Here is a 22,480-nt window from a genome sequence, read left to right as displayed (position 1 = left end):
TACTGTGTGCTTCTCAACATGTGTGTTTGTGTAAAACTAATTTTTCAAGAATTAGTGCTCTCCCTGCCCCAGCACTCTTGGCCTTGCAGTTCCTACAAACTCTCTGGGTGCACTTCCTATTCACTGCTTCAGGAACAATCAGCACTGAAAAGTTTAGCAGATTTGAAGGAATTCTGTAGAAATTATGAATACCAGCTGTAAGAGACAGCTCATGTACAGATACAGAGCTTGCTAGTGTTTGGACTACTATAAATCACTTGTTTGGGAGCATATGGATACTGTGAAAAGAAAATCTCTGCTTACAATGTTGAATTTGGGATGGAGAGGATACAGTCAACAAAACACATTACATGTAAGTGTGTGTGAGACAGCGAAAGTGTAACTACTTACCTATGGATCATATTGTGAGAATGCAAGTATGCTAATCCCTGGAGAGCACCATGGGTAATTGCTGCTATTTCCACTTCTTGCAATGGCTTTTTATGAACTTAAGGAAAGAATTTATGTGAAATTCAATATTACAGAAAACAATACAGTTTGCAGCATGCAAGCCAGTACTGTTAACAATGTAAACAGAAACAGTAAAAGTTCATTTTCACTAGGTTCAGTATGAGAAGCAAATGTAAAAATAGTTCACAGAGTACATTCGATAATCAGATGTAATCTTCTAACTGTAAACCAGCAGCTATTTACTACCAAAGAGACTACTCTCCAACCATAAACTACATTCCTGTCAGTTATGTGACCATTCTCCCAAGTAACTACTTGAGACTCAATATCCAGTTTTCCATTAATGAAGTGAAACCCCAAACCCCAGAAATTTACAGCAATTCACACACAAATAAATTGCAGCAACACAGATGAGATTCTGGCAGCTCAGCTTTTGGTCCTGAAATGCTTCTGGCAAGAAAAGGAACAACTTACTGGCCACACACATCTCTTCAAAGACAGTTCACTATAAGAAGCCTGATAGAAAAACGACCATTTAATGAAAGACCTCATCAAGCACAACCCTAACACTGCTGTAGTGCTATTCTAGTCAACAGGCCTACAGTTGTTAGTAAGCATTAGGATCAACAGCAAGGGTTTTCAGAAGTAAATCTGTCATGGCAGGAGAACCTGAAACTCAGAAGCAAACAAATAGCTGACTGGCAAGTTTAAAATAATATGAACCAAGGAGAAACCAAGCACCTGGGAAAGCCAATATTCTACAGAAAAACCTCTACAGCTACGCAAGAATTGCATAAACTGTGCCTATTCATACACACTCTGGCCCCAAACAAAACTATAAATTCAGTGAAAATTCTGTGATGCTGTAACCCCCTACTTCAGTACTCTACTTCTGACTTTTCATCAAATAAACATGTGTGACTCACCTTCTAGTAAGTCTGATGCTGATCCTAAACAATATTCCATAACAAGCTGTTACAGGAAGAAATTAAAGTAGTTAGAAAATCTGCAATAGTAAATATATTATTTACTATTTTTTAGGCTTGTTTTCTAGGCTTGTATGGAGAAATCTAGAACTAATTCCTGGAGCACACAGTGCAGGCTGCCATAACAAAGCAAGTACTGCTTGTACCATAAAATCCATCCCAGCACTGTCACACTGACCCCTCCCACAAGTACAGCTCTAACTGGAATTAAGCATAACCCTCCTGTGTAAGATACCAAGTAACATCACTTGTAAGGAAGGCCAAAGCACTTTCATAACCAGTTAGGTATTGTATTACATATCGTATTTTATATACACATACTTAACAGGAATGTTAAACTGCACTTAACAGGCTTATCAGACTATTAAAGGGCTATTTAGGGATTTACTTAAGATTCTGTCCCAGTCAGATTTCAAAAAGAGAAACTAAAACTTTGCCCTACAGATTTATTGAAGCTAATTCACAAAACAGTACTTACAACTTAAACTATTAGTTCAATAATATGATTTCTTTAGTATATTGCACTACAAAACTTTATTAGTGATGGGTGTACATTATTTCAAATACTCATTTTTATCAAGCTAAATACACTAGAACAGCAACACTTAATCTAAGCAAAAGGGAAAATTTCCTTAAATCTTGGTTCCAGAAAGTACATTCAGTTTGCTGAGCACGTGTAAGGCCCTTGGCTATGCTCATCTCAGTCTGTACCACACCAGTGCTCAGGTGCCTCCCAAAATCCATCTGGAGAGATTTCAAAGCACTTTTAACCAAGGCAAGAGAAGTGCAGAGCAGCAGATGCTTACCCATGCTGTATGCTCCCGCAGATAGCAGCCTTTGTATTCTATACTGTTAGGGTGTTTTATTCTTTGGAGGAACTTGACTTCCTTAATAATATCCTGCCATTTCTGTAGGGAATAAAGGGAAGAGAAAGACTTTTTAGAACTGTTACCTTGTTGTTGTTGTTATTATGTCATTTAATTATTTTAAGAGGCAAAACTATCTCAAGGTTCAAATCAAAATAAGTTTGTATCAACACTATGATATTCACTGCTTAACTCCTCAGCAGACCTACAAAATAAGATGCTGATCAGTTAGGCTGTATGCAAGGATCTCTCACAATGTAATGATTTATATTTATATGTGTGCATAGGATATACTGGTACATACTTAATATCTGAGCAAGTCCTCAAAAAAGAAGTGATCCTCTACTAAGGGATATTCTGTTGTCAAATCAAATATACACACCCCAATCTGAAAGAGATGTGGGTGATAAGTGTCCTTCAGCAGGATCAGCTGCCTCTCTCAACTCTTGTTACTATCAAGACCTATCCCTACTAGTTACTATATTACACTGGATGAGGCTCCCTTTATCAGCTGCCAACTATCTGACTACATGCTTGATAATGTTTCTCTATTACTAGTTTAATCTTTACAAGGGCCAATTTAAAAGGAGTTACCTACTAGATAAAGGAATGGTTCTGCTGGAGAAAAAATATAAACAGATAAAACAAAGCCATGTTTATAATAAGGGGAGTTCTGTTAGTGCAACTTTAAAGCACAGAAGAAGCCAAAATGTCAAGTTCCAGTGTGTGCCTAGACATTGATACTGCTGCACCAACAATACTGCACATCCATATCTCCTCAGGCAAGAAAGGCAAAAGTCTGAGAGTGCAACAGCAAAACTAAAACCACAGAAAGTACCTTCAATACCAAATGCAGTAGCTGAAACCATTTAAGCATGCAGCCATCCACGTAAGAGTGTTGACACTGCAGATGGTTTTGAGCAAGAGTATCAGTTCTGAAGCTAACCAGAGGGAGAGGAACTCAACACCAAAAGGCTCAAAAGCCTTTCCAAGTTTTCCAGGTCCTGTTAACCTCTCAGCACACTCTTCCTCACGTGTTGGTACGTGGGTAGTATTCACAGAGGGACAGAGGGCCCATCTACCCTAAGGCTTCGGAAAACGTGTGCCAAACCTCAATAACAATTTTAGGGTCAGAGAAACACAGGAAACCAGAGAACACAGAAGCCCACAACTGAGGCAGCTGATTGACTACATTAAGCATTTCTCAGCACCAGAATTGCTACAGAATGACACAGTGCAGCTATAACATAAACTCTCTCACTGGCACTGCAGTGACTTAGTTGCCTTTTACCTTCAGCCTCAAAGGCCTTGAGGTACTAAGCAATAAAAGCCAAACCAAGAAAGCTAAATTTCTACACTGGGAAGAGAGAAGTGATGTATTAGTGAAGAAGTATTCATGATTTCCTGCATAAAAAAAAAGCTCCAAGATCACATTAAGAGCACAGCACTACATTTTTCAAAGGTTTTAAACCTATTTTTAGTGTAAAATATGACCTTATTTGAGAGAATAACTGTTCCCACCAATGATAAAATCTTATTATGAAACCAAATGATACCAGAATGCCCTTATCAATTTTCTTTATATAGGCTCAATCATAACTCCAGTGAACTTCTGAACAAAACAAATAAATATGGATGTAAAATAGAAAGTGTTTTAATCCTGGTCTTATTACTTTCTTCAAAATAAAGAAACATACGCATTGAAGACAAACAAAAGCTATTTCTGAAGCATGCACAGTTTGTTTCATTCATGTGAATAGAGTATTTATAGCTCACAGTAATTAAAACAGTAGGACAAGTAGCAAGTACAAATTATTCTTTCATCAGTACACAGTTAAACAAGTCACCGCAGCGACAAAACAGAAACAGGCATAGCAAATTTAACTCTGAAGCTAGAATTCAGGACTGCTGGAGAGACACTGCCACCTCTACCTCCTACACAGACACACACACACACACACAGAGGAAGGAATAGTTCAGCTCCTTGGAGTACAGATGATCAATACACAAAAGGCAGGCACAGAAAGCAATGAGCTGTTAGTTGAACTCATCAGAGCAAGACTGCTGGTGAGATTGGAATATAGAGAATGGAGGGAGGGAACCATAAATGCTTTGGACAACATGTTTATGAGAAATACTTCTGCTGAAAAATCATGCCATGATTTGATAGATGTTATTTACCAGAAATAATATCAAATTAGCTGCTTGTGTCATCTTGGGCTTTTCAAGAATCTGTATTAGCACTTAAACGTTTCAAGTATAAAATCAACTCTCTCTGCTAAGCATCCTAGGGAAAGGAGACACATCTGGGGTGGCCATGAAAACACCTAATGTCTAAATCTCAGAGGCCCACAACCGTTCAGCAAAGACTGTCTTAATCCCTGGCTCTGGCAATTCTTCTGGAATTATGCTGCTGTTCAGATTTTCACACTCATTCATTCACCACTTTTGCCTTTGTTTCAGCTGCTCATGAGCACAGTCATTCCAGGGAGGGATGTGTTCTGCCTCTTGACTACTTGGTACAAGCAAGGTTCCCTCAGAAGCTCTCACTACTGCATTCATTCCTATCATTCCTTTGTCCAGGAAGCAACATGTTTTTTTGGAAAGGTATTTAAAATAGAACATTTAAGGTCAGTAAGACACCAACATACAAACCCATCATTTTAATTTTTTTTTCTGGCTACACATTTCTGTGGTCCCAAAAAGAGCCCATTGTATCTGAAAGAAGAGAGTTCTGCCCCTCTTTTTTCACGAGCAGATTACACAAAAATACACTGAACAGAAAACAGATTTATTTTGTTTACACAGTACTCTTACTCACCTTTACAGTTATAGAAAATATTTCTCCTGCAGGAACCCAAGCTAACTAAAATCATCCCATATAGTAATTATTTGCAATGATCAAGGTTTAATATACACCATGTTCTACATACCTCATTGGACTGCTTCCCACTATATGACATTTTCTTGATGGCCACCACTTCATTGGTGCGCACATCACGTGCCTGTAACAGGAAAACAGGAAAATCCATCAGGATGTGGACAATCCTTCAGGCCCCAGCTTTCCATAAGATGCAAACCATACACATTCATAAAATAATCTCTATTCTTAGTTAACTTTTGTAGAGCATTAAATGAAAATATCTTCCAAGAGATGTGACTGCTGCAAGAATTAGAAATTTCTTTCCATAGTGAAAGATCACCCTCCTGTCTGGGAGACAAGGTGTGACATTTTTCCATGCTCAGCATCTACCAAGTCTCTGCAGGAGTCAAGCTTTGTAACTTAAACTAAAAATCACAGCTAATAAAAGCAGCTCTGATTCAAGTAGAAGGGATTTTCCCTAAATCAACTTCTCTCCCTGCCCAGGTCCAGTCCACATAAAACACAAGCAAGGCTCAGCCACCTAGTTCCATTCAAACCATATGGAAAGATGTCCCACAATGGACTGGAGATAGCCACCAGTGTGTGGAGCAGGTTTCTCCCCAGTGCTCCCAAAAATTAGCTTTTGTGTCTTAAAGGAAGGCAGATGCTACAGAGAGACATGGCAGCAATCCAAGTGACCCATCTTCAGATGAGACTTCTCAGTTTCATAGTATTGTTATTTACACTGCACCATAAATGTACATAGTTTTTCACACTTCAAAGGCAAACTTCCTGACTTCAGACAGCAACAATGCAAGGCAAGGACTAGACAAGAAGCTTTGTTTAATGCAGCACCAAAGCAATGGCTCATTCTCCACAGCAGGAGAAGAGGCAGCACCTTGCAGGAAGAATGGCTCCAGATAAGACCCCAGATTTCCTCTGTTAAGAGATTTCAGCGGCACAGGAGGGTGGTGGAGGAAAAGACCTCTGAGTCTCTCTGATAATAATAATCAACTTAGACATGAAGCCAAATGATATAAATCAGAATAATGTGCACCACAGCATTCACAATGACTGATGAAAATGCTGATTTTTAATATATTTATACTATCAAGAACAGCCTACCAGAACATGGATTAATGAAGTACTAGGGCTCTGCTTTTTGTAAAAAGGTTTTTCAGTCATGTTTTAATTCTGCTGTTCATTAAAGAGATTCCCAGAATTCCCTGTCAGTCTTTATTTCAACGGGCTATGATAAGCTTGAGCCAATACTCTTTTTACTTTTCTTTCTGTTTGAGGGGATCCTCTCACTGATAGTACCTGTAAAGTTGGGTGGGGGGGTGACTATTTTTGTTGTTTGAGACAAAAAAGTTAGAATAAAATTCTGACTGCTAGATCTTTACTGACAAGAGACAATCTCTGAAACATTCAACTGTGTGAAGAACTGCCAATAAAGCAGGGAAGTAAAATACTACAGTAAAGCAGAAGGAACCCAGCTCTAACAAAAGAGAGTGGGTTATTCTTCTGCTCCATCTGCAGTGCTCCAGTGTAGTAGGTTTCCTGTGTCAAGCTAAAGCTATTATTACACTGCAGAGCAGGGAGTAGGGTAAGGATAATACCAAAAATGATTCAGAGGTGCCAGACTTGCAGTTTCTAAGAATCTAAAACCATGAGGTGAACCAGCAAAATTCATATCAATTATAAAAGGAAAAAAAAAAAAATAAAAGGAACTTTCTGCTATGAAGGATGCAACAGAAACAAAGAGACAGAAGTTAGATCAATGTATATCACCCATTGGTGGGATCACTGCTAAAAGGAAAGAACATGGGTACGACCAACAGTGAAACACTAAACTCTATTTCAAATAAGGCAGGGGAGATTTCAGGATTATATGGATTTTCTATTGGGTAATTACCCCCACATCTATTTATCAACCACATTTTTTGGTGCAGGCTGTATGCCATGAAAGCTGCCTGGAGAGAGGATGCTTTGCATCAGAAAACCCAAGGAAACAACACCTGACAGAGTGTGCTGAACACCTACAGTCCTAGAGAGGGAGAACTGTCCTGGCTGACACCCCAGAAATATTAAAATCACAGAGTTTCATTTGCTTTTGTTAGTTTCCCTGTGATCTTGGATAATTGAAAAACAGTTCCTAGACAAAAGCCAGGAGGATGTGCAAGGCCAGCTCCCTTTAACCATCCAAATGAGCAAGGCTTGTTTTATGGCAGACATGTATGCACATATATCCTGCTTTCCTCCAAAAACTCCACACAAAGGATCAACATCTGGTCACCAGAGTAGCTTCAGCATTGATACAGGCAAAGTATGCAAAAGGAAAAAGTGGAGTATGTCACTGGCTTCAGTAATATCATTTAAAGCAGTTATTAACTATAATCCAATATTATATTAATTAGAGAAAGTTTAATTGTTTGCAGTAGCAGAATCAAAATTTTGTTGAGAAAGTTAAGAAGTTTTAATTCTAGTTTTACAGAGGAATATAGTGCCCAAGAGATAGACTCCCCTATGGTTTAGTTATTCATGCTTATTTAATTCACATTAAATTTCCCTCTCCATATTGTCTCTCTGATCTTTTGGGCTTCTGTCTGAAGGATGGGGCACACTGCATAGAACAGTTTCAGATTCAACATCTCACAGCCATTAGTAGTAAAAAAAGACACAACACAAAACTTACAGGTTTAAACTTCCTAACACAGAAACAGCAATAGTGTCTTTATCAGAAACCTTGTCTTGACAAAAATGAAGCCCCTACATGGGCTGGGGTTGTGTGATGTACTGCTTAGACTCGTCTTTATGCAAGTGCCAAATCAGAGGTACTTTCTGACAAAGAAGCACAATCCAAATGCCAGCAAGTAATTGCACTCTACAGTGAGTAAATACCGATCTATAATGAACTGGTGATTTAAAATGGTGGGGGAAAAGAGAAAGAATGGCGAGAAATTAATGGCCTCTGAGTTGCAATTGCTTTGGAGATGGAGCTGGTAATGGGCCATCAGCCCTTACCACAAGGACAAAGTTCAGGCATGCTACAAATACCCCATGGCAGCTTCCTGCTGGTGTTTGGGAATGCTGTTGCTTCCAGCTCACAGGCTATCTGCAGCTGCACTGTGGGTTTCCATATCTGTGTGGTCCATGCATGCCTCTGAAAGATAGTGTTCCCAAAAAACTTCCATAATATTTCTTCAATAATATTTCCACACAGCAGAAAGACAGATTTGTCAGTTCCCTCCCTTAATATTCACTCTTTAACCAAAGTGAATAAATGAGGTGAATTTAAGGCCACAGGTGAGTATTGTTCCGTTAGAAAACAGTTCCTCCCCCAGATCTGTTCCCAGACAGTGGTGGCTCATAGATTTAGGCAGGGAACAAAATTAAGAAGCTTTTCCTAATTAGTTCATCTGTGCTGCATTAAATTTGTGCTGGAAGGTTCCCAACATGGTCTGCTGCAATTATTAACACTGAATAGGCATCTCATAAAATAGTGACACAAATGGCTTTCTGAAGGAAAATTGGCAGGTTTGGCCACACCTCCTATAATTATAAACGTGAAAAGGTTTTCTGAGGAAAGTGCTTTTTAATGAAGGCCCCACAATATTTGGTTAACACACAGCAAGCTGCACTGAGGTTGCCATGAGGATCCCGTTCATGTCAAGCAAGTATTATGCAGATGGATACTGGGATTCTTGCCTGCAGTAGGAATGGATGTGACAGGACAAATGACAACAAAAGCACCAACACTCAGGTGTCAAACATAAAGAATGGCTTGAAGGGAGCCTCGGGGTATGCACAAAGGGGAAGAGAACTCAATTTCTCTCAAGGAACAAGAGGTGATAAGGAGATGATCAGACCAAGAGAAGTGCACTGCCACTCAGAATTGATGAAGCAGAAGTCCATGTTTTAATTTGCACATAAATCCCTGCTTGCAACATAATGTTTCACCTAAAGGGCATGGACCAAGTTTCTAGGGGTTTTTTTGTATGCAAACACCTTGTAGAGACTGCAAGTTTGTGAAAGGATTGAGACCATACAGACACACAAGATAACATCTCTGCCCCAAACACCACACAAAAAAAGTCATAGTAGTTTCTTTTCCTCATTATGCTCAAAAAAGCCTACACCCACAGTTTAAAAAGAAACACAGCTAAAATTCACAAGTCACGGTGCTACTTACAAAATAAACTGCTCCGAAGCTTCCATGGCCAATCTCTCGGAGATCTGTGAAGAGCTTTTCTGGATCTTCTTTGAAGAAGAGCTCTGCAATTTCGGGGTCCTTCAGGCTGCCCGCTCGGCTGGTTGATGGCATCCTGCTGGGCAGTCAGCCGACCGACTATCTGGGTTTAAAGTGCTGCTTCAACCCTTGGCTCATCTGTATGAATGGAGCCTCTTCAGCATGGATTACTGCAAGAAAAAGATTGCAATCCTTCACTGATTATCCTCTGCTCAAAGAGCCTGAAACAAGCCTCAGCAAAGCAGCTTCCACTTCCTCCAGAGCAAGCAGCCCTGGTGTGTGAAGCAACACACCCCGAGTGCCGGGATAATGCACAGCCCCACTGTGACACCAGTCAAGCACTTCATCTAGGACAGAAACCAAAATCAAAACACAAAATGAGGTGCATTCCATGCTCCAACATCTGCTCGATCACCTGCAGAGCAGTCAGAGAGTCTCTGACCTACAGCGACAACCAGTTCATCACCAGTGAGTGCACATTACCGCGACACCTTCCCTCTGAAGAGTTACACCCACCGTGTCCTAAAAAATTGTTTGGATTTCGTGACGTCTGTCACAAAGAGCCTGTTCTTCAGAGATAAACTTGCAACCCCTTTCTTCAGAGAAACAGCATCCAGAACAGGAGATACTCGATGGATGCTCCTCCTTCTGCTCCGCTTCAGCACAGGCAAACAGACATTTAAATTCTGATTGGCACATGAGACAATGGACAATAGGCCATTGGCAAACACTTTCTTCAGAGGAACTTGCAACTTCAGACACAACTGGGAATGTATAAAATTCTTTCTGTCTGCACCATGAGTTCAGTTTCATTTACTACAAGCTTTGTGTCTTGGAATTTATCCAAAATAAAAGTATACTGTTAAGTTGTGCTAAAATCTTACTGTATCATTAGAACAGGTGATGCCAAAAAACCACTACAAATAAAAAACCCTTTTCTTTTCCTCTTAAAGGGAGGTATTAGGATTTCCTATCAAATCCCTATAAATCATCACTCATAAAAGCAATTCTGTCACTGGCAGTTAATCACACATCTTGCTTCTTTCCAAAAAAATCTGTCTGGCCAAGACTTGCACTTTTAAAATTTCTATTTCGTATCTCAAATTTGTTTTTTAAAGAAGTCTGAGGTTTATTTCCATTATGAAGATGTGAAAGACAACAAACCTGAGTTTAAACAACACATCAGAAGGCCCTGTCCATTTCTCCTCCCTTTCTGGACACTACCAACTCCACCTTTCTCCAAGCCTCTAGACCATCAATGAATCATTTGTTTTCCAGTCCCTGCAGAGCAATTCCTGCAAGGATGGAAAAAGACATATTCCTGCATGTTTGTGCTCAGTGGTTCTCTTCTCTGGAGAGTTGCAGCATGTGCCACAGCCTGCCTGCTCCTTGTTAGAGACCTCCCAGCATTGCTGCAGAGCCTGGCTGTGTTTCACAGCCAAGATGAACCTGGCTGTAAACTCCACAGGAGACTCCAGTTTTTCTGAGGAAGACACGCATGGGAGAGAGAAAGCACAGACGGGAAGCAAAATCCAGCATTTTCCTCCAAGCAGTCAGCATTCAAAGAGATTTATAATGCAACCCAGAATGTGTTTACGTGATAGCCTGCTCTCAGGGGATAAGGAAAAGCTGACACTGAAATCCCAGAGGTGGACCAAGTAGAAGAACATATACACACAAACAGAAAATATGCAGCTGCTCACAACTCTGCCACACTGCACTGCTGAGCACTCACACATTTCCTATCGATGCAGGATCACTGCAGGAGCCTTGGAACAACCAGCATCTGCACACAGCTGCCAGTGAGGCCGAGTGGGATGCACAGGAATGGGACTGAGATATCCCCACCTTCCCTTGCATAACACTGCAACTAATACTGTGTGGGAAGGGAAATAATTAGCTCTAGCTCAGCCCATACCTGAAGCACACTACATTTATGAAAGCTGAAGGAAAAGTGGGGGTTTTGTTATTTTTCCTTCTTTTTCGTATATCAGCAATATTCCACTTGATTCCAGCTCTAGCAAGCACATAACACTGAAAGACAACTGTTTCACATTTACAGCCCCCAACAAAACAATAGACAAAAAGCATGTCAGAAAAGCAAGAGAAAGGAGCTGGGGGAAGGGAGCTGATAACCAGAGCACACTCAGTATTATTGAAGGAATGTTTCTTGGATCGACGGTAATGATGTCATGTTCCATCTTTTAAGAAGCATCAGATTCTTACAAAAAGGACATTGTTGTTCAAAAGCAACTGCTGCAATCCCAGAATGCCCTTTTCCCTACATCTGTTAGTCAGAGGGGCTAGGCTTGGATAAACCTGCTAATATGGCCAAAAGTCACATGTCCCCGTGAGCGGGCGTGCGTGTGAGAGCCAGCGCGAGGGGAAAACCCTGCGCTCGCAGCTGAGATGGATTACAGCCTTCTCCCCCTCCCCACCGACCCCCCATGCCAAACCAGCCACCAGACTCGTTCTTGGCATCCTCTCTGAGCATGCCTCTGAAATGTCATCAACAGGAACATTTCTTCCTGCAGCTGAAACTCCTACCAGGCCCACTGACAACACACACAGGCGTGGGACGGGACAGAGCAGAACTCCTCACCTACCGTGATACACCTTAAAATACACTTTTTTCCCCTTTATTCTTGAGAACATCAAGAAAAATTTCATTATCTTTATCCTTGGAAATAATTGCTGCTTTGAAATGCATGAGAAAAAGAATGATTAAGTATTAAAATCTATTTAACAGAATAGTTGCAAAGGTGTACATGACACTGTGCTTATCATTTGATCTCCTCATATGGAGCAGTAAAATGCATTAATGTAAATTCCATCCATAAGAAAGCTTTGCACAGTCTCGCTTAATGAAGTGCTCCAATTTTTATGGATGCTACAATATTAAATTCCTTCTTCTTTTTACCCAGATAACAGGAACTGCCTGCCAAAGCCCAGCAGTGCCAGCAGCAGAGCTCTGCCTCCTGCCTTGCGGTAATGACACCTGAATGCTGTGGGGAAATGGAAAGCAGGAGAAGTGGCACGCAAAGCAGCCATTGCATTATTTTAAGTGTATTAAAAATACAGGCGAGACTTAGGATTAAAACAAAAAAATCAACCCTACAACTAAACTGCACTGAAAATTAAATCACACACCAGCAGGCAGCTGGTTTTCTGAAGTACAGTCATGTTGCACTTGGGTATTTTACATTCTTCCACCAGTGCAGTCTATTCACTACAGCATTTTTGGACTGGTGCAGCTATACTGTTAAATACAGTTGTTCCCAGTAGATGGGACTGATCATCTCACTTTAGATCAGATCAGGTGGCTGGATCCTGCCTCTGGCCTAGGGAACAGGCACTGCAAACAGGATACAGCACCCTCCGACTTTGTGTGACTACCTACAGGCCACCTTGCAGGCTGCTAAAATTAGAAAAAATAAACCCACATTTTCCCCTAGGTGTCACTCATACGAAAAGAGAATATTGCCTGCATAAACACAACTATCAGGACTTCTCTCTTAACCAGTAAGGTGGTGTAGGAACATGGGAAAGATTCAAAGCAAACCAGGGAATGACCAAGGCACAGGACTGACCCAGCTCTATTTCCACACAGTAGTCTGAACTCACTACATTTAGTGGCTACCATTACTGGTGTAAATGACACTGACTACAGGCCAAAATGTTTTATCAAATTACTTTCATCTGAACAACTATCAGTTAGCAGAAACCACATGCACACATCCACAAAAGTCTATGAATCGATAAGATGTTACATCCCTGTAATCATGGCTATATTAAAAGGTGCACACACACCCCTTGAACCTCTGACACAAGAAAGCTGAAGATGAGGATGGGGTAAGACCTGTTCTCTGCCATGTCATCTCAAGCTCAAGTAAGACCCACCCCTGTGACTAACATCCCCTGGGATGCTGCAGAGTAGAACAAGTAAAGCTCGAAATGGTCAGTTGGCATAATTCAAGTGCATATTTCAGCCTTATGCTACGGAGACCTCAGAGAAATTAAAATCTGTCCACACTACACTAAACTCTCTGACAGCAGTCAGTGTCACAGATAACCATTTTCAGGTAATATACACCAATGTTCTAAGAGAATGTGCTTGGCCTTCCCTGCAGAAAAGAAGGGACTCACACACTAAGATTATCACCTGTCCATATTATTTCTCAAGTTCCCATTCAGACCACCTCAGCGAGTGACACTGACTAGAAGGTACTTGGTTACACTAACCATGAGATACAGTAAAGCATTTTTAGTTCCTTAAGACAGTTCAAAAGTTTGCAGAAACCAAATTACACCACACACTTGATTGGAGATGATTAGCACTGAAGAGCAGCATGCTTTGTCCCTACAAATGACATTTTAAGGAACTAACACATCCAACAAGAATATGAGAACCAGAGCTAAACAAATACCATGTGAGCACAAAATGGAAACAACAAACAGATTTCTGCATCCATCATCCTGTGTCTTCCCATTTCACTGGGAACACGAGCCACACAAACTTCCACAATGGCTGTGGAGGCCAACAGGAAAGCTGTCCTCTATTACTGAACTATAAACAAAGTTATTTACAATTCGAGACATAAATCTTGTTTTATGTTATAATCATCTGGTATCCCATACACTTAGCACAGTAACATCTATAAAAACTTCTCTTTGCTGTCAAAATACCTACATTGTGTGTTTTTCCCTGATAGAATATATATGACACTTTAAAAACAAACAAACCAAGCAGGAGACCAGTTACAGCCCCTATGATCTTCACAGCTGACACTAACAGCAAAGACTAAAAAGTGAATATTCAACACAAAAAACTACTGGTTCTTTGCAGATCTTCTTACTCAAAGTAATAAAATAAGAAACAAAAACACTCCTCACACCACTAAAAAAAAAACAACTCCCCACCACAATATAACTTCATTTACAAAATAATATTTAGATTTTTTTAAGAATCTGCATTGCTGGTAGTGCAAACAGTCGCTAAATCTTAGTGTAATTTTCTCTGGGATGTTCTAATGCACAAGCATCAAATAAGATGGGGAATGAGTGTCATCATGCAACTATCAAAAATGGGAAAAGGGATTTTCTCTTACTTGCATATGGGTCAGATCCAGGGAGTGTATGAAGCTGAGATTAAATTACCCTCTCAACACACTATTAAAAATTTCCTGAATGGCTTCCAGCTGACACTGAAAATTTCCACAAGTATCCTAAATATGATAAACTGAAACTATTGAAAGAACCCACTTTCATTTTTTTTTATTTTACTTGCAATTATGCCCGAAGTAAGAGCTAGATAGTAAGCATGCCTAAAGAATGAACAGATTTTAAGAATGCTTAAAATAAAGAATTTCAGAATTTAAAGAATGCTTAAAATAAAGAATCTTTAAAGTTTCTCCATAGTATTGAATACTTGACCTGAAAGCACAAATTCTTTTGGAAGCAGCAGACAAATCACTCTCCATTTCTATAAACTCTGAATAAAAGCTTGCAAGATGAAAAAGATGAAAGCATTCTAAGAAAAATAAGAATTTAACCTGGAATGGGAAGTGGAAGGGCTGTACAGTTTATGGGAACACAGCAGAAAAGATGATGAAGGTCCAGCATCAGAAGACATGAACAACCATCAGGCAGTGCTGATATATGTGACTTTAGGAATGATGCCACTTAACCTTGACTTTATTTTATGATCTGCATTTAAATCAGTCTTTAAAAGTTTAGCCTGACAAATTCTATGCATGGAGTTACCTTACCCAGAAAGATAAAGGGCAGGAATTACCCACTAGAGGTCCTATCACTTTATTTACTGTTCCCAAAAGCCAGGTGCCAGCCAGTGGTGGGGCCTTTCCACAAGGGCACAGATAGAAGGAGTTCTGCTGGCTTCACTGAAATTCAGGGAATCTGCAGCCAGTGTGATACTGTCAGATTCAAGATTGTACCCATCCTTCTGCACAGCTCAGCAAACACAGAGGGACTCCCTTTCATCAGGTCCTCCAGGGTTCCTGGGAAAGCACATTCCTGATCACTGCACCACATTCCTCCTTCCAGCAAACCCGTCAAAACTATACACTGGGTTTTATTGCTTTGCATTTCTTCGAACCTCTTTTAACCCGGGCTGTGCTCCACCCAGTCAGCCCGTTTTTTTCCTGTTCTGACAAAAGCAGAGGAATTCTCAAGGGCCTTAACATGCTCTGAACACATGGAAGGAGAGTTATTCTGCTCACAGCAGAAGGTGGCTGTTTCCTTGAATAGCTAAGAATCAGCTTCCTGTCCACCCTCAGTGACCCCAGGCAGATGGCATCAAGACAGTTGTGTTCCAGTGACTGTCACAATGGAAGGTCCATCAGCACCTCAAACCTCCCAGAACAGACAGGAATTGTAGTCCCTTGACTCATGCAAAACCCCATATCACAGACTCCTTGTGCACTTGGCTAAGCCTCTCCCACCAAGCTAACAACATGTTATTTTTTCTCCTCCTAGTTCTGCAATTTGGAATTCTTCCTAGAGTGGCAATTAAGGGGATAAAAAAAAAAAAAAAAAGAAAAGAACCCCCACAAACAAACAAAAAACACCAACCAAAAAAAACCCCCAAAAAACCCCAGGAATGAAACAAGAGAAGGCTGGAGATGCAGCAAGGGGCATTTAACTTCTCTCATGCCCTGCAAAGGGGACAAAGGGCACTCAGGAACATCTCCCTTGGGATCCTGCTAACTTACTTTTACCACTCAGTCGTGAGCTGCAGCTCAGACAAAAAAATGCTGACAAAGTAATGAACTTGCCTTTCTCTTAATGATCTTAAAATCATTCTTTTCAGTACACTTGTTCTCCACACTGGATCCACCAGGGCTGTCAGTCATTAAGGAAAAGGGAGGTGCAGATGAATGACATTCTACACGAAACAGTTAGAAAAAATGTTAAATACTCAGAAAAATATCCAAAAAGCTGTCACCAAACTGATCATCCTAAAATAATGCCAACTACAAGCAGAACAAAACCACCTGGAATGGGATGAGCAAACTGGATTGTGGAAGGTACCTGCGGAGCATGGAAGCCCCACTGAGATTCTTTTCCACATTGCTTTTCACACCAAGCTCATGTACATGAGATTCTCCTTTGTTTTCTGCCAGTCTCCAGGGGAAGGAAAAGACAGAATCATTTCATCTCCAAGTGAGGAGACCCTTCTGCTGCCAAAGCCTGAAGCAGGTGAGATCTTAGAGCCATGCTGGACACTTCCATCACTTGCCTTACAGGAGCAAGGGCACTGCACGTGGTCTCTAAGCCCACATACAGCTCAGTAACAAAGTTCTGCTTCCCACACAGGAACAGAGATCCTTCTCCATAGGAGTTCAGCAAAGAACAGGCATGAAATGCTGTCCCCTTCATCTTTCACATTCCCTCACCTAGGTATTTCTAGAAGGAATAGATTAGAAGGATAAGATGAATCTGCACCTGGATATTACAGTGAATTCTTGCAATTTTTTGCCCGTGTGAGCATCTATGTTCAAACAGGCTTTTCTTCCCCACTCAGTCCCTCCTTTCTTCACCTGACAAGGAACAAGCCAACCATTCCTGTAAGATTCCCTTTTCAATTTATTTTTAAGAGATTTTTGAGGAATGGTTCTATCCTGAAAAAACCTCTTTGCAGCTTTTTTTTTCTTTTTCTCTCTGCTTTTCTACCTCTGTTTTTTTTTTTTTTCATTATACTTTTTCACAGAATAGCCTCAGGAAGACACTTTTATGTTCGAGCACTGCTTGCATTTCTCTTATACGTGTACTTGTAGACTCTGTGCCTTACTTTGATTTCCTCTCAAGATTCTGACACTAAAATGTCCATCATCAACTCCTTGAATTACTTACCCCAGCATACTTTCTGATCCCACTGAGCTGTTCTGCTTGGGTGTTTACTTTCCAGGAATGTCACTAACGAAAGGGTCAGAAAGTTGTATTTCCCAAACCTTCTCTGACAAGCCCAAGATCTGTGTTTCTGGGCTGGGTGTAAATATTTATTTTTAATTATTTCCACAATCTTTCAAGTTTTCTAAGAATTTAAAAGATAACTAACTGGGTAAGTGTGTTCTTGTGTTAAAGACAAGATGTTATGAACAAACTAAATCTCCTTTGACAGGTTTCATATGTCAGTTATAAGCAAACACAAACATTCCTAACACTACCTGTCCTCTTGAAAATATTAGTTTTGTTAACTGGCAATTTTTACAATATCATTCACACCAAATCTACCACTGACCCTACCACTTAAACAACACATATAAAAGACAATACTGATGCAGTTGAGAAAAATTAATGCAAAAAAGCATCTTGCTTTTTTTTCCCCCCTACTATTTAAAGCAGAATATCCCATGAGATCAAGAAGTGCTCACCATTCCTTGACATGTTCAACACTAACATCTCCTGGATGTCTTTGCTTGTGATAGTTCTGGTACATTTATTAAGAAGGTCAGCTCTAAAATTAGTGATTCCTTAGGCTAGCAAAGCTATGAGGAAGGCAACTGGAAAAAATGAAATCTTCTGTCCTCCTTTTGCAATTCAGTAAGTTTGCAATCGTTGCCAACTTTTTTCCTTTATTAACGTAAAGCATCACATTAATAAACATTCTGTGAGTGCATCACCTACAGCCAGCTCTCCATGGCCACGTCTCTCCAACCAAGGAGATGTTATATTGGGATCCAGTGTTATATATATCCAATGTTATAAGGGATCCAGTGTGGGAGATGCTGTGCTGGCAGCACACTGGCCAGGAAGAGGTTAGCAAGAGGCCAGTTGATGAGAGTCAATTAAGTCTAGAGGCAAAAATACTGGGAAACTCCAGCTGCCCATAAAAAAAATTAGTCAGATATCCTAATGGGACTTGAGTTTAAAGAAACCTTTTCTTGACCCCTAAGCAATTCTGTCCCAGAACAATAAATAGAGTAAACGTAAGCAAATTAGCTATTTTGGATTCAGCATAAATAACTCAGAAATAAGCTACTAAAGCTCACAACATAGATAATTACCCTTGAGAAAAGAAGTAATTAAAAAGTGGCAGTATCACCATAGTTTTAGAAAAGAAGCCTGAAAGAAAGCAATTCAAAGTCTTTCTGGTCAATCAGTAAAAAAAAGAAAAAATGTTTAAATTGAGCTTGCAAATGAATTCCCTGGAGTGCAGAAGAACACTCCCACTCCTGCAAGAAGCTGTGTCCAACCCTCCAGTCCACAGGTCAGATTCTTATTTGAGCAAGTATAAACCTGGCAAATCTGATGGCAGTACGAAGAATCTGAGGCAGAAAATAAAGCCAAACACAAACAGAAAAATCCAGAACTCTGTGAGATTCTGTAGGAACAATCTTACAAACCAACAGCGAGAAGCCTCGGGGGATCACCCAGCCTGACAAAAAACCACACAGGAGAACAAGGGAAGAGGAGAGAAAGTAAATAACCTGCACAAAGAAGATAACTGGGTATAAGGTAAGGTGCTGTCACAGACCAAGACAGCTGGTCCTTCCATAAAGACTTAAATTAAACATTACTGACCTATGGGGACGAGGAAGCAGCTGCCCTAAAGTCTGACGTAGCTCCAGAGTGACGTACAGCTTTTGTCACAGCTGCTGTCCCCTTCCAGCAGCTGCTGCTGCTCCAGAAGCTCCCAACAACGGCTGCAGCCAAAGTGAACAGAAGAATTAACTGAACTATTAATTAGTGGGAGCAGCATGCTAATCACTTGGTGACTGTGCTACACTAAGAAGCAGAAAATGAACCATTTATGCACTAGACTATATGTCATTAAAAGAACAGAACAACTCAAAAGGATATTCAAAAAGAAGTGGAAAAAGTGCACAAAATTACTGTGAGCATTAGTCATAGGTGGAGAACAGAATCATCACCTCTGAATTGATATGAAACTAAAAAAAGCAAGAGGTCAGATAATAATTACATTACATTTTGAACAAGAGAAAAGACTCTTGCAACCAGAGTGACCACAGAGAATGTGTGAATCCAGCATAATATCTGCACTTAAGATCTGGATGGGAGGGAAAGGTACATGACATGTTTTATTTAGGGCAGCTGACAGCATCAAAAAGTACACAGGAACCTTAAAAAAGAGTATGAATGAGCAATAAGATAGGAGATTAAAGGCCAAAAAAGTAAAGAACCATAAAGCAAACATCTACTCTTAAACTAAACATAATTCAGAAGCTGAGCCTGCTGCAGAAAACTCAGCAGAAATTATTGCATAATTATGCCAAAGACAACGTCAGACTGGGTTTTTTAAAAAAACAAGATGAAGAATCCATCAGAAAAAATAATACAGAATTTCTGACAGTACTTGAAGAATCTCTGCCATGGCTGGAGATTATTCTTCATTCACATATAGCAGTAAAATGGAAGTACAGTAAAAAAAGCCTTAGAAATGGGAAGTTGTAAATGCCAAAAAAGACAAACCAAGCTTGAGCAGAAAGGTGTAAGGGTAGTTAAAAAACATAAATAAGAAGGTCATGATAAGTGCTCAGACTTCAAAAACAAAGGGAGAGGCCATAAACTTTAAGAGCAACATGTTTATAACAGAGTGAAGGAATTCAACCAATCAAGGTATAAACAGAAAAATTAACCTGCAGAAATGACAGTGAGGCACTGAGCCCAAGAGATGGAAACACTGCTTTTTAAACCAGACATTTACATGAGTAAGAACATCCACGGCCAGGTCAGGTAAGGTATTCCTGGATGCTCCTGGCACTGCTTCCAAAGTGCCCAGGTTGTCACCACTGCCAGGGACAGCAGATAAGACCAGACAGGCGAGGTATCAAAACCTGGATGACAATTTTGATGTTGCTATTCTCCTAAGGTCAAACAAGCACCATCAAAACATGTCTTGTTATGAAAAAGGTAAAATTCTTTTAACACAGGATTTTATAAAATACAGGATTACTATCATAAATAGAAAAAAGGTTTATTGAAAGGCTGCAGGGAAATAAGGAGAGGTTCTAGGAAGGTGCATGTATGTGATGGCCCTTCAGCACTGGGCACAGGCAGAGAAGCCCTGTCAGAACAGATGACCAGTGAAAGATTAGTCTGTCCTTTAGGAGTGACCATTGCAGCACAGACACTGGCAGTGCAGCAAGGATTTATAGCTGCATACCTATGTTTGTAACTTAAAGCACATTCAAAAAGGGGTTCAAACATATTTCAGCTTCAAAGGAGTTTAAAACCTTTTATAGCTGTTAAATCTGTGCTACCAGATTATCTGTACCCATAAATGGGGTAGCTTTAATGAGCAATTATGTCACAGGTTTCTAGAGCCCGTGAGCACCTCCTTTCCTGCTGGAATTCCCCAAAGTCATGGCAATTTGCTTTACTCCAGCTCAGGTTATTTTTTTTTCTAGTCTTCACATGACTAAGCAGAACCATTTCCTACACAGCATACAACAAGGGGAAGAGGCAAACAACCAAAACTAAACAAAAACAAATTTTTAAAAATCCCCTTTTTTTACTATTCTACCTACTAGAAGAAATGCCTCACCACTGGTTTCTGCAAGGTCCGAATCCCTTCTCTTTATGCTTTTCACTTAAAACAAAAAATAGTTTTCCATATGTATTAAGATAACAAGCATACCCTTTTAATTTGATGAGTTTTATCTGCTTTCATGGGGAAAATGCTCATTTCAACTAATACACAAAACAATTTGTGGCTCAGATATACAGAGTATGTCTCAATTGAATTGTTAAAATCACAGGACTGAAGGTCCAATTAAGTCCTGCTCCTGCTATTTTAAGCAACTTTATAATAGAATCCAATCATCAAATAATAAGCAACTCCTGAGAACTTCTTGAAACCACCACTCTGATTACAAGGCTGCTCCAGAACCCCACTCCTATTTTGATTAGGAACTAGTTTAAGATTAAGAACTGATTAAGAATGATTTATAGGTTTATTACTGTAAGTTTACACTGCCTTCCTTACTCTTTTTCCCACACTGGTGTTAGTGTTTAAAGAGTTTTCTTCCCATTTCAATACTGAGGGATAAGCACATGGAGAGATAGAACACTGTCTCCTTAAGCCTGTTAGCTGAAAAAAGCCAGTTTTGTCTCCCTTTATGACGCAGGAGAGAGAACTGACCTCCCAGACCATCCTAACAGCCCTTCCTCACATCTGTCCCAAATGAAGTTTTTTTTAAAAATCCTCCACCACCATTTTCCACATCTGCTTATTTCCTAGATATATAGCACTAAAGTTTAAAAATCACTATGGTATCAAGGGATATATTCAAGTCTTTTGCATCTTTCCATTTCTAACCGATAAGCCATATTTTGCTATTTCAGATCTTTATATATAATAATGTATCTCTATATATTCTGTATGTTATTATATACTTGTTACTGCCTGACCATTCACTTTGCACTATTCCATTTAGGTCTCCATACTGCAAATCCTCCAGCTCATTCAGTCCTGCCACAGACTCCAGCCCTCCTCTGGACAATATCCCCCAGCTCTCCACAGCAAATTCCATTAACACAGTCCTTTCACATGTACATCGAGACTAAAATACCACTTAAAATTGTCTGAAGACTGGACCTTGAAAAGTTACCAGCAGCTTCCCTGCAGCCCACATTTCCTCACTAGGACCAACTCATCCTTACACATAACACTATGCTTGGCTTTAAGAAATCTCCATCATGCTGCTGTGCCCTGTGGTGTCCTGACCCACACCTACATAGGATGGACTGTACTTGCAGTACTCATCCAGCCTGGACACTGCTTGTTCCATCAGCTCTCCAACAACCATGTCCTGTTGAGGATAATCCTCATAACTCACCTGTCCCCAGCCATGGGAAACACTGCAGAAATGGCTTTTCAATCAGATATGTGGGTGGGCACGGGAAACATATCCTTGCTGCAGATGGAGGAGGGGATCAGAAGTGTGCAAGAACCACAATCCTTTCCACTCCTGTGTCAACAGCTGCCCCACATTCCTGCCTGACACTCCCAAGGATGCTCTTGTTCCCCCATCATCTTCCCCAGCTGCTATGGCTGGGCAAGATCTCACCCTCACCAAACTGC

At 40.3% G+C, this 22,480-nt stretch overlaps 1 protein-coding gene across 2 annotated transcripts in view; it reads right to left on the bottom strand.

Moving 5' to 3' along the window:
• The window catches only part of TAOK1 (TAO kinase 1), a 61,149-nt gene that overhangs the window by 22,559 nt on the left and 16,110 nt on the right, over window positions 1–22,480 (bottom strand). The window contains exons 1-6 of one of the 2 annotated variants that reach the window (XM_053995795.1): window positions 22,236–22,297; window positions 9,358–9,584; window positions 5,236–5,307; window positions 2,243–2,344; window positions 1,377–1,422; window positions 391–487 (exon numbers count right to left, since the gene is read on the bottom strand). In XM_053995795.1, the coding sequence (XP_053851770.1) occupies window positions 391–487; window positions 1,377–1,422; window positions 2,243–2,344; window positions 5,236–5,307; window positions 9,358–9,489 (449 nt within the window). In that variant the 5' untranslated portion in view covers window positions 9,490–9,584; window positions 22,236–22,297. Of the gene's footprint in view, window positions 1–390; window positions 488–1,376; window positions 1,423–2,242; window positions 2,345–5,235; window positions 5,308–9,357; window positions 9,585–22,235; window positions 22,298–22,480 lie in introns of those variants that run through there. The other variant, XM_053995794.1, reaches the window with a different exon arrangement.

This window comes from Vidua macroura, chromosome 20, assembly GCF_024509145.1.
Source record: "Vidua macroura isolate BioBank_ID:100142 chromosome 20, ASM2450914v1, whole genome shotgun sequence".
In the NCBI taxonomy this organism is placed as follows: Eukaryota; Metazoa; Chordata; class Aves; order Passeriformes; family Viduidae; genus Vidua; species Vidua macroura.
The sequence above is the reverse complement of the archived record's forward strand: the minus strand, read 5'-3'. Positions and strand labels throughout refer to the sequence as shown.